At 36.6% G+C, this 13,415-nt stretch overlaps 1 protein-coding gene across 3 annotated transcripts in view; it reads right to left on the reverse strand.

Annotated features, from left to right (window-relative positions):
* Positions 1-13,415, reverse strand: part of UGGT2 (UDP-glucose glycoprotein glucosyltransferase 2) — a 251,796-nt gene that overhangs the window by 169,710 nt on the left and 68,671 nt on the right. For all 3 annotated transcript variants that reach the window (XM_019039934.4, XM_055360304.2, XM_063697472.1), the window contains exons 10-11: positions 11,743-11,803; positions 824-915 (exon numbers count right to left, since the gene is read on the reverse strand). In XM_019039934.4, the coding sequence (XP_018895479.4) occupies positions 824-915; positions 11,743-11,803 (153 nt within the window). The remainder of the gene's footprint in view (positions 1-823; positions 916-11,742; positions 11,804-13,415) is intronic.

Below are 13,415 nucleotides of genomic sequence, written 5' to 3' on the forward strand. Positions count from 1 at the left end.
CAAGAATTCAAGTAACTAAAGAGAAAAGCCCCATTTGAGATAAAACTGTAAAAAATGTTCAGTAAAACTACTTCTCAGTCTTTCCAATATATTTTCCAACGTATTTCCAAACTGGTAAGAATTTGAATAAACAATTCAAATAATTTCACTTCAACAAAAGTGTATTCAATTGAATTAAAACTGAACATCTGAATTAAAGTATCATGTCTCCTAAGTTCATCTAATGTTCCAAATATTAATTTTAATGTAGTTTTATGTTTCTCTATAAAAGTAACTCTTCTGTTTGGCCCACAACTGTAATTTTGGGTGAGTGACCATTGATAAAGCAAGGACTTCCTAATTCTGTCCTGTTCAAAATTCTGAGCAAAAAAATTTTGAAGAATTTTTTTTTTTTTTGGCAAGAAACCAGATAGCATCCAGCATTCAAATACAAGCATTTTAAATTCCTCTTGTCAATTTCTGTCTTCTGGGGAAATACCCCATGTTGACTTCAGTTCCTATCTGGTCTCTGGTTGTTCAGTCCAGTTCCAAATAACTTCTCTGCTAAATCATCAATCTACTCTTCAATAAAACACAGTTTAGAATAACAAAGTAATTATAGGTCTAACCCTCATCCAAACAAATATCTTGACTGTTTCTCCCAGTTCTGATATTCTAAGACACTTTGGGCTTGCCCATTTTGGTAGAAGAAAGCTGTTTTGTACAATCAAAAACATGTATTTATCTTTAAAGTGATCTTCATATTTTGACTTATACTAAATTCAAGACAATGTTTACTTTTATATAAACCACAGTTCATTTACAGCAATAATTTAATACTTACCTAAAAGGGTCATAAACATCCATATCAACACGAAGGCCATTTATAAATAGACGAGCATCGCCTGGCTGAATTTTAAATCTATCTTGAAGATCCTTGAAGTAGAGCAAAGCAATAGTTAACCAGTGATAGAACAATAGTGATCTACATTAGGGGTCACCATATTATTTCTATAAAGAGTCAGAGAGTAAATATTTTAGGTTTGGCAGGCCATACAGTCTCTGTTGCAATTATTGATCTCTGCTTTTGTATCTTTAGATACTATGTAAACAAATGGACATTGCAATGTTTATTGTAAAAATTAAGCTTTTAGGCCAGGCGTGATGGCTTACGCCTGTAATGCCAGAACTTTGGGAGGCCGAGGTGGGTGGATCACCTGAGGTCAGGAGTTCAAGACCACCCTGACCAACATGGTGAAACCCCATCTCTACTAAACACAAAAAATTAGCTGGGCGTGGTGGCACATGCCCGTAATCCCAGCTACTTGGGAGGCTGAGGCAGGAGAATCACTTGAATCCAGGAGGCGGAGGTTGCAGTGAGCCAAGATTGCGCTACTGCACTCCAGCCTGGGCAACAAGAGCGAAACTCCATCTCAAAAAAATAAATAAAATAATAAATAATAAATAAAAATAAAAATTAACCTTTTATTTATAAAAATAGGTGGCAGACCATATTTGGCCTAAAGGTAGTAGTTTGCCCAGCCCTGATCTCAGTGATGGGAGGAATCTTAAGATAGATTAGAGATAAAATTCAATACCTGAATATTCTGATTTTACAATACATGATATTACAGTTCTAATGTTACAATTACTTATCTACATTTCATATAGTGTGTGTATGTGTACATATACAATTTGCTAGTTGGCACATTCCTATTTCTTGAGGCAATGATATGCCAAAAGTAAAACTTTGATTTATGTGTAAATATTTGGAGCTCACTCTAAATTCATAAAAGTTTCCATTAAAGCTATATTTGAATTTTCACTGTCTTTCATTCAGTAAACATTTCCTGAGTGCCTGCTATGTTCTAGAAACATCTCCAGGAGCTAGAACAGTTAACAAAAGTAAAAAGGGGGATGTTCTTGTCACTAAAGCAAAGTAGTCAAGATCACAGTGTAAGTATCCAGTACGGCTGTCAAGATCACAGTGTGAAGATCATGCCTGGTTTAATCCTGATCTTTCTACTTACTAGCTGTTAAGATTTGGGCAAGTTCAAATCACTTTCACAATCCTCAGTTTCCTCATCTATAAAATGGGAATAATTATATCTATCTCACGTTTGCTATAGTTTAAATGTAATATACATCTATGTCTTGCCACCTATAAAGTGCTCACAAATGAAAGCTGTTATTATCAGGGTAGGCAAATAGATTTAGGAGGAAAAACCACCAGTGTATTTCAACATCATATGATAAGTCACATAATAGGGACTTGTGTGAACTACTCTGTAAAGGCAGAGGAAGCAACTAACTTGAAGAGATTCAGAGAAAGCTTGACAATGGTGGATTTTTCTGTACGATTATCACTCAACAGATGAGCTACATACAGAGGAGGGAGAAGAAGAACTTAAAGTATTTCTACTTGTTTTATACAGAATACTTGCAAAAGATTAAACCCTGATATGAAAAGGTTCAGAGGTAAAATTTTTATTTGTCTTTAGCTACTTTAGATGTGCCTATCAAAGTTAATTAAGAAATCTATATTCCAACTTCAAAATCTACAGATGCCTAGTGAATTTATATTTCCTGCTGTTTTCCCCCAATCTGGCATCGAAACTTCACACACCCTGATTGAAGCTTTCTCCAGCACCTCATACATTCGTTTTAGTGGAGCTCAATTGTAAGTACAAAGTACACCAAGCATGCAGATCCATATTAAATTGCTAAATCCCTCAAGACTGTTTATGGCAGGCCCAGGGCCTTGAACAATAATGCTCAGAAAGCAGGTAACAGACTGAACTCAGCAAATCTGCTTGTTGAAACACTGTCAGAGAGAAGAGGTTTGCCTATCAGAGATAAGTACTTACAAATTCTTCTCTTTCCTCTGCCCCAGAGAGTTAGCCTTAAGTCCTGAAAAACTAGTGTATATTTGAGTATGTAATTTAAGGTGGCCTTTCTTAAATGAGGAGTAATAATTCAATTTCTAGCAACATGATGAACCAAAGATCCAAACATTTTCTTACTAAAAGAAAGTATCAAAATGCTAGATTAAAATATTAATAATGAGACTGGGTGTGGTGGCTCACACCTGTAATCCCAGCACTTTGGGAGGCTGAGGCCGGTGGATCACTTGAGGTCAGGAGTATGAGACCAGCCTGTCCAACATGGCGAAACCCTGTTTCTATCAAAAATAGAAAAATTAGCTGGGTGTGGTGGTGCATGCCTGTAGTCCCAGCTACTCGGGAGGCTGAGGCAAGAGAATCGCTTCATCCCAGGAGGTGGAGGTTGCAGTGAGCTGAGATCGCACCACTGCACTCCATCCTGGATGACAGAGCGATACTCTGTCTCAAAAATATGAAAAATGTCCCCTAAATGCGGCTCTGAGTTGAAGAAAGTATTCACCTAAGGACAGAGAGGAAGTAGGAATATGAATATAGAGATGTAAGTAAACACTAAAGACCTTGCCTGGAGGAAATTTAGAGCTTCCTAGATGACTGAGGACTTGGGTTTTTAAGGGCCAATCTCAGAAGAACAAGAAATTTAAATCCAGGACCCACATCCAGATATCCTTATGCACACATAAAGTGCTACACTTATGGTGAAAAGGTGAATTAGAAAACAAAATGCTCTGCAGTAACAGCATAGAAATTTGTCTACCTCACCTTGGTTCTTGGTGGAGGAAGAGTAAGTCTCCCAAATGAATTCATGGCCTCTAGCTTATTTTCATATGGGTTTGGAGCTGGATTTCATACTATATTTATGGTCCAAAAAACTTAGATTTTTGTATTTAAAGTGCAGTTAAACTAGCAGCCCTCTTAGGCTTGAGCAGAAATAAATGCAAATCCTAATGAAGAAATATAAGCTCATTTTTCCTTAAAGAAGAGAGAACCCATTTATTCTAATATGTCTCTTTAATAACTAATGGAGCTGAGCTATTACCTGAAGCTAAAGAAATTCCAATTGATTGGATCTCAGAAGACTGGTTGAGATTTACAATGTTAAAATGGTTTATAAACATGTTTGGGTGTTCCTAAGGTGAAATGACACACACTCTGAAATTTAAATTTTTCTTAAAAATTTTATTTTTAATTTTCACGGGTACATAATAGTTGTACACATTTATGGAGATCTTGTGATATTTTGATAGAAGCATATAATGTGTAATGATCAAATCAGGGTAATTGGGATATCCATCATCTCAAATATTTACCATTTCTTAATGTAGGGGACATTCCAAATCCACTCTTCCAGTTAAAGTATACAATAAATTAATGTTAAGCATAATCACCCTATTATGCTAATGAATAGATCTTATTCCTGACTGTATTTTTGCACCCATTAACCAACCCCTCCTTATTTTCCCCAGCCTCCAATAACCATCGTTCTACTCTCTACCTCCACGAGATCAGTGTTTTTAGCTCTCACATATGAGTAATAACTTGCAGTATGTCTTTCTGTGTATGGCTTATTTCACTTAACATAATGTCCTTTATTGTTGCTAAAGATGACAGGATTTCTTTTTTATGACTAAATAATATTCCATTGTGTCTATGTACCAAATTTCCTTTATCCACCCATCCATTAATGGACACCTAGCTTGAGTCCATATTTTAGCTATTGTGAATAGTGCTTTAATAAACATGGCAGTGCAGATATCTCTTTGATATACTAATTTCCTTACTTTTGGGTATATATCCAGCAGTGGGATTCCTGGATCATATGGTAATTCTATTTTTCATTTTTTTTGTGAACCTCTATACTGTTTTCCATTGTGGCTTTACTAATGTACATTCCCACCAACAGTGCACAAAGGTTCCCCTTTCTCTGTATCCTTCCCAGAATCTGTTATTTTTTTTGTTTTAGAAAAAAGCCATTTTCCATACTGTCCAAAGTAATTTATGGATTCAATGCTATTCCCATCAAGCTACCATCAACTTTCTTCACAGAATTAGAAAAAACTACTTTAAATTTCATATGGAACCAGAAAAGAGCCCATAGAGCCAAGACAATCCAAAGCAAAAATAACATAGCTGGAGGCATCACGCTGACTTCAAACTATACTACAAGGTTATAGTAACTAAAACAGCATGGTACTGGTACAAAAACAGATACATAGATCAAAGGAAGAGAACAGAGGCCTCAGAAACAACACTACACATCTACAACCATCTGATCTTCGACAAACCTGACAAAAACAAGCAATGAGGAAAGGATTCCCTATTTAATAAATGGTGCTAGGAAAACTGGCTAGTCATATGCAGAAAACAGAAACTGGACCCCTTCCTTACACCTTATACAAAAACTAACTCAAGATAGATTAAAGACTTACATGTAAAACCTAAAACCATAAAAATCCTAGAAGAAAACCTAGGCAATATCATTCAGGACACAGGCATGGGCAAAGACTTCATGACTAAAATACCAAAAAGCAATTCCAACAAAAGCCAAAATTGACTAATGGGATCTAATCAAACTACAGAGCTGCTGCACAGCAAAAGAAACTATCATCAGAGTGAACATGCAACCTACAGAATGGGAGAAAGTCTTTGCAATCTACCCATCTGACAAAAGTCTAATATCCAGAATCTACAAGGAACCTAAACAAATTTACAAGAAAAAACAAACAACCCCATCAGAAAGTGAGTGAAGGATATGAACAGACACTTCTCAAAAGAGGACATCTATGCAGCCAACAAACATAAGAAAAAAAGGTCATTATCACTAGAGAAATGCAAATCAAAACCACAATGAGATACCATCTCATGCCAGTTAGAATGGTGATCATTAAAAAGTCAGGAAACAACAGATGCTGGAGAGGATGTGGAGAAACAGGAATGCTTTTACACTATTGATGGGAGTTTAAATTAGTTCAACCATTGTAGAAGACAGTGTCGATTCCTCAAGAATCTAGAACCAGAAATACCATTTGACCCAGCAATCCCATTAGTGGGTATATACCCAAAGGATTATAAATCATTCTACCATAAACACAAACGCACACGTATGTTTATTGCAGCACTATTTACAACAGCAAAGACTTGGAACCAACCCAAATGCTCATCAGTGATAGACTGGATAAAGAAAATGTGGCACATGTACACCATGGAATACTATGCAGTCATAGAAAAGAATGAGTTCATGTCCTTCGCAGGGACATGGATGAAGCTAGAAGCCATCATTCTCAGCAAACTAACACAGGAACAGAAAGTGAAACACTGCATGTTCTCACTCATAAGTGGGAGCTGAACAATGAGAACACATGGACACATGTGGCCTGTCAGGGGGTAGGGGGCAAGGGGAGAGAGAGCATTAGGACAAATACCTAAAGTATGCAGGGCTCAAAACCTAGATGATGGGTTGATAGGGGGAGCAAACCACCATGGCACACGTGTACCTACGTAACAAACCCACATGTTCTGCATATGTATCCCAGAACTTAAAGTAAAATTAAAATTAAAAAAAGAGCAAACTTACAAAAAAGAAAAAAGCCATTTTAACAGGTGAGACACTATCTCATTGTGGTTTTAATTTGCATTTCCCTGACGATTAGTGATGGTGAGCATCACTGTTGGCCATCTGTATGCCTTCTTTTGAGAAATGCCTATTCAAATTTTTTGCCTATTTTAAAATTAGATTATTCATTGTTTTGCTGTTGTTTGAGCTCCTTATATATTCTGGTTATTAATCCCTTGACTGTTGAATAATCTGAAAATACTCTGTTCCATTCTGTAGATTTTCTCTTCACTTTGTTGACGGCTTCCTTCTCTGTACAGAACATTTTTATCTTGATATGATCCCATTTGTCCAAATTGCTTTGGTTGCCTGTGCTTTTCAGTTCTTACTCAAGAAATCTTTGCATAGACCAATGTCCTAAAGCATTTCCCCAATGTTTTCTTCTAGTAGTTTCACAGTTTCAGGTCTCAAATTTAAGTCTGGGGTTAAGTCTTTAACCCTTATTGATTTGATTTTCGTATATGGTGAGAGATGGGGGTCTAGTTTCATTCTTTACGATTAAAATTTGAAGTCAAATCAGATATAAATCTTAATAGAAATGTCATTTTCAGAATAAGGAATAAGACAAGATAAGACTTAAAAAGTATGATTTACAGATGTAGTTTTGAGAGATGATGTTCTAATCTAGGTAATGTCTCCAGAACTCTGTATAATTCTCACACAAAGTAGTTAGAAATAATTAGAAGCAACATCAACTTTTATTTGGGTAAGGTGCAATCCTTTATTTGAATATCTGCATTTTAGTTAATTCAAGTATCTGCATTTGGTTCATTAAGGAATTATGTAATTGAAATTATTTGTTCCACTCTGCTGAATCAAAAAAAGTTACTGACCACCTGATCATATCCTCATTTTATTTTGAAGCAAATAAAAAATGTCATGGACTATATTTTAACAATTCTTGCAGTAAACAACAAAGACATACGTTGGGTTGACAATTTAAAATCACCAAAAGCAGATTCTGGCCACTCACAGCAAATTAACAACAATTATGAACTTCCAAAGGAAATTTGCTGTACTTTGGAGTTAAAGCAGTTGTCTCCTAAATAAAACCAAACTCAAATTCAGTTATACAACTTGAGCATAGTCATAGTTTTTGAATAATCTTTGCTTGAGTCCCAAGTCAAAAACTATATAAAAAGCTACACTAGAAGAATTATGCCAATCCCGGCACCCTTCACCCATTTCATCCCTGGCTCTTATAGGCAAAATTTTCCCCCAAAGTTTCTTCTCCATCCTCTAGTATTTCTTCATGCAAAAACTAGAATAGGTAAATATATATTCTCATTTCCCCTGGTCTCTTATGCAAAAAAAAAAAAAAAAAAAAAAAATACAGACTTGCTTACAGGATGCCCTGCCAACTTTTTGAAGTCTTTCTTTCTCAGTTTAATTCTGATCTGTATTTTTCTTATTATGAGTAAGGAAAGATTGTTATTATATATTTAAAGACCTTAAATTAAAAAGGACAGCAGAGTTAGCAGACAGCCCAGAGTGGGAGAAAATCTTCACAATCTACACATCCAAAAAAGGACTAATATCCAGAATCTACACAGAACTCAAATCAGCAAGAAAAAAAAATCCCATCAAAAAGTGGGCTAAGGACATGAATTAGACAATTCTCAAAAGAAGATATACAAGTGGGCAACAAGCATATGGAAAAATGCTCAACATCACTAAGTATCAGAGAAATGCAAATCAAAACCACAATGCAATACCACCTCACTCCTAAAGAATGGGTATAATTTAAAAAACCAAAAAGTAACAGATGTTGGCACGGATGTGGTGAAAAGGGAACACTTTTACAATGTTGGTGGGAATGTAAACTAGTACAATCACTATGGAAAACAATGTGGAGATTCCTAAAAGCAGATCTACCATTTGATCTAGCAATCCCACTACTAGGTAACTGCCCAGAGGGGGGGAAAAAAGTCATTATATGAAAAAGATACTTGCATATGCATGTTTATAGCAGAACAATATGCAATTGCAAAAATATGGCATCAGCCCAAATGCCCTATACATACCACGGAATACTACTCAGCCATAAAAAGGAATGAAATGGCATTTGTGCAACCTGGATGGAATCGAAGACCATCATTCTAACTGAAGTAACTCAGGAATGGAAAACCAAACATCATATGTTCTCATTCATATGTGGGAGCTAAGCTTTGAGGATGCAAAGGCATAAGAATGATACATTGGACTTTGGGGACTCGGGGGAAAGGGCCGGGGGTGGCAAGGGATCAAAGACTACACATTGGGTACCAGGTACACTGTTCAGGTGATGGGTGCACCAAAATCTCAGAAATCACCACTAAATAACTTACTGATGTAACTAAACACCATCTGTTCCCAAAAAACCTACTGAAATTAAAACAAACAACTGATCAAAGTAGATGGTTTGGGTTTGGCTTGGTTTTTAACTAAAGCCTTTGCGCCCTCTAGTGGGAAGATGGAGCAGCCCAGCATCCACAGTGTGTGCTCTTCAGAGCTGGATGTCGCTTTGGAATCAAGATTCTTGGGAGGCCAAGGCGGGCAGATTACCTGAGGTCAGGAGTTCGTGACCAGCCTGGCCAACATGGCGAAACCCCGTCTCTACTAAAAATACAAAAATTAGCCGGGTGTGGTGGCGTGCACCTGTAATCCCAGCTACCCAAGGAGGCTGAGGCAGGAGAATTGCTGGAACCCGGGAGGCAGAGGCTGCAGTGAGCCAAGATCATGCCACTGCCCTCCAGCCTGGGTGACAGAGCAAGACTCCATCTCAAAAAGATTCTTCCTGTTTCCTTTTATATTTGTGGGCAGGATGTTTCTTTTATTTATGTATTTATTTTAAACTAAATGTTTCTTATCTCCTCTACTTGAAGGTCATATCCTCTTTATCTCCTTAAGTAAAGCCAGGAGCTCTGCAGTACCCCCAAGTGAGAAAAATTATGCTTAAGACACTTTTGTTTTAGTTTAGTCCCAGACCCAGAGGACAATCCTTCAAATTTCTTAAGTAAATCCTTAAAAAGTGTAATTTACACCAGAGCAATTGACCTGGTGTAAATAAACTGCAGCATGAGAAAAAGAAAAAAAAAAGACCATTATCACTTCTTTTTCCGGTGAACATTTTGTTTACATGTTTTGCAGGAAATGTACTTTTCGGTTTGTATGGATGAGATGATGTAACAGAAACACATTTCCAGGGCTTTCTCGTGTCCAATCCGTGTGCAATGCAATTGCAATGAATAGTCCAAGATTTTCTTACCTTCTCATCACAACCACCCTCTTCCCCAAGGTTGGAACTTCAGTTTCTTTAATTACTTCTCCCACATCCCATGAGCTAGTGGGTAACATGGACTGCTAGTCCAAATACCCATTTATCCTAGATTAGTTACATGAAAGACATTATCATCCTTGTCTTTCTCTTTTCAGTGTTCTCTGGAAGTAGTAGGTGATCAAGAAGACTATCTGCAGTGTCATGATTATTTAGTTTACTAAGTTCAAGACTTCTTGCTCTGCAGTCAAAGCTCATTTCAAAACTCTTTCACTGCCAATTCCAAATGGCTGACAGGTAGATAAGGTGATGGCCATAGTGGCCCTGAGTAAGCTGGCATACTCAGGTTGCCAGCATGGTTCTGATATAGCAGTTAGGAAGAAATTATTTAGGCAGATAGTGAGTCCTTGGTAAGGTTTTCCTTTTAATGAAAAGCCGCCCCCAAATCATTTTATTTTCTAACAAAGAACAGCCTGTAAAATCGAGCTGCAGACATAGGCAAGCAAGCTAGAAGCTTGCATAGGTAAATGCTGGCATTGTGCCAGTAGGAACAGGTTACCTGGGACCAGACATGTTCAAAACAGCAGCTCCATCTTCCCTTCTTTCCAGTCCACATGTACAGTAAGAAGCAGATAACATGGCAGCAGCCAAGTGGAAAGCCCATATGCATAATAGGGTGGAGTGGTCAGCCTTCCCTGTGCAGTATGTAAAACATCATACCTGGTCCAACCAATTTGTGGGCCCTATGTAAATCAGACGCTGCCTCCTCAAGCCTATTTGTAAAATCCAGTGCACTCTGTAGGCAGCCCGAATTCCCATTCAGGTGCCCCTCTCTCTCACAAGAGAGAGAGCTGTTCTCCTTTCTCTTTCTTTTGCGTATTAAGCCTCCACTGCCAAACCCACTCCTTTGTGGGTCATAAGAAAACAATCCATTCTGCATGAAGAATGGTAAGAACAATTAGGAACATCATAGAATGGACCAATACCACAAATCCGTTTTGAAGGATACACAGGAATTTATAAGGTGGTCAATGAGGCAAAGAATGTCCCAGGTAGGAATGATGTGTTGTGGTTCCTAACACCTGTTCTCCAATGAACTATGCATCTTTTTCGTCATTACCATCATTGTAGTTGTCATCAAAACAGCTGACATTTGTTGACAGCTCACTCTGTCTCAGTATGATGTGCACTGCTGGCTGGCTAAGTTAGCACCATACCCAGGCCACTTCTCCTTTGCTTCATTACTAGAAAGTAAACACTAGCTTTTCTAGCTTCCCTTGCAGCCTAAGGTGGCCACATGGCAAAATCCTCACCAATGAGATAGAAACCAGTCTGCTAAAATGTTCCAAGAAGGCTTTAGTGAGGATGAATGTGGTTGGTACCATCCTCCCTGCCTCTTTTGGCTTTAAATACAGATAAGAAGTGAGAAAAATGAACTCCTAGTGTCTAGGGCCCTGTGAGTCTGGTATGATACTACTTAAAGCCAAACCGGTCCTATGTAATAAAGCCAGGCAGTGGTGTAAGCACTTTACAAATATTAACACAACTAGAATTATTTGGGGTCTATGGATAATTTAAGAGACCATTTAGCAGAATCTTATCAAACCACTGATAAATTGTATTCTATCTGCTATAGGATTCTACCGTTCCAGTGGTCTAACACTGACTCAGTCTTCACAAGCTTTTAAGCAAAACTAATTACAAGAAACAGAATAATTAACTCACAGCCTTTATTCTTTATCCTATGAAGAAAACCATACTACCTCGGAAGAAATTCTGGAATATACTGTGAAATAAGTAGAAGGTATGTCAGAAAAGATTGGCTGATTAAATGCTCATATAGTTGACAATATAAAAATAGAAGAACCCAGACTGTTTTAATAATCAAAAAAGCACAAATTACTATTTCCTTTTTTGTATGAATATTGAAGATCCAAAGTCAGAAACAGTGATATTAGTTGGGTAAATGTTTTAAAAAAGGAATTCAAACAAACCTTTTGATTTTCCTTTATCTCTTCTCTCATATGTTGATTTACAGCAATTCTGGTTAGAGATCTGGAAAAATGAATACTAATATAATTGATCCTTCCTTAAATGTTTAGAACTGATCTATATAACCCAATGTAACCTAATACTTTGGATAAGAAGCTAAAAACTCCAAATCCTTCGTGACTGAAAAGTATACATTTCCATATGGCCTAATTTAGCTTTCATTTGACAAAAGTATTTGGTTCAAGTGGAATGGAGGCTCTCAAAATTTCATGTGTACTAGCTGTATGCAGTATGGATTGTCATCATTTACTATGACTTATTTTTTGAAAACACTTCATTGAAAAAGCTGTTTTGTGTTGTTTTGCCCAATAGAGAAATTTTGTATGAAATTACCAATGTATAAGTACATGAATATACGTACATGAAGAATTTTTTAGTTAACCTGGGAACTTACCAGAGTAGAAATGTTCTAAAAAACTGAACACGGCTTTACATCACTCACTCTTTCAATTTTTTCAATTTGTTTATTAAAAACATTTTTTTAGAGACAGAGTCTCACTCTTCTACCCAGCAGGACTGCAGTGGCATGATCACAACTCACTGTAGTCTCGGGTTCCTGGGCTCAAGTGATTCTCCTGCCTCAGCCTCTCAATTACATAGGACTACAGGTACACACCACCACATCCAGCTAATTTTTCAATTTTCTTCTAGAGATGGAGTCTCCCTATGTTGCCCAGGTTGGTCTAAAACTCCTGGCCTCAAGTGACCCTCCTACTGCCACCTCCCAAAGTGCTGAAATTTTAGGTGCGAGCCATTGCACCCAGCCTATTCACTCTTGAAGAGTTTATAATTCACTTATAATTTAAAGACAGCAGAAGTGTTCAAAATACAGTTCCTATGGACTGTATTCTACTTGATAATTCCTAAATATGACTAGCTTTTACAAATTTTATAAATAGAATTAAAAAATTAAAAGATTGTTAATGCAAAGTTCTGCTTTAAGGAAAACTCAAGTAGAAAGGTGTACCTTGAAACAGCCCACAATAAGTATGTGTTATTTCCTAAAGTTTGGCAGCATTGTGAGAAATTACAATTAAAAATTTAATAATGCAAATTTTTCATTTATTTAGCAAATATTTCATTTCAACAAACATTTACAGATTGTCTACCAAGTGGTTTTAGAGATATGCTCAAGCCTACAATTTAGCCATTAAGCAATGTTAGCATATTTTATAATTTTTTCTTAATTACAGATTAACAGCAGAGTTTTGCATCAGAACCTCTGAACAGTTATACTGACTTAGCCTCAATAGAGCTAATCAACTGTCTGATCAAGACTAAAGTTATTTTACTTTATTTGTATTTGATCTAATAATTTTTATAATGGCCATTAATTAAAAGTATTATGGCTAAACAGATATGACATTTATACACACCCATATACATTTCATGTTTTATTATATAAATGATGACTTCTCAAATTCTTGACATTTAAAGTTGACTGAAAGAGGCATATCAATATATTCATTCTTAATCTGTAAATAAGGAGACAAACTCCTTTATTTCAAGGTACCACCAAAAAATTCTTGGTATCTTGTAGCCAACCATGTACTATTTATTTACTTTCAAAATTAAAGAATACATATATTGAAGATTCTGTAATCTGTATGATGAA

This window comes from Gorilla gorilla, chromosome 14, assembly GCF_029281585.2.
Source record: "Gorilla gorilla gorilla isolate KB3781 chromosome 14, NHGRI_mGorGor1-v2.1_pri, whole genome shotgun sequence".
Classification (NCBI taxonomy): domain Eukaryota; kingdom Metazoa; phylum Chordata; class Mammalia; order Primates; family Hominidae; genus Gorilla; species Gorilla gorilla.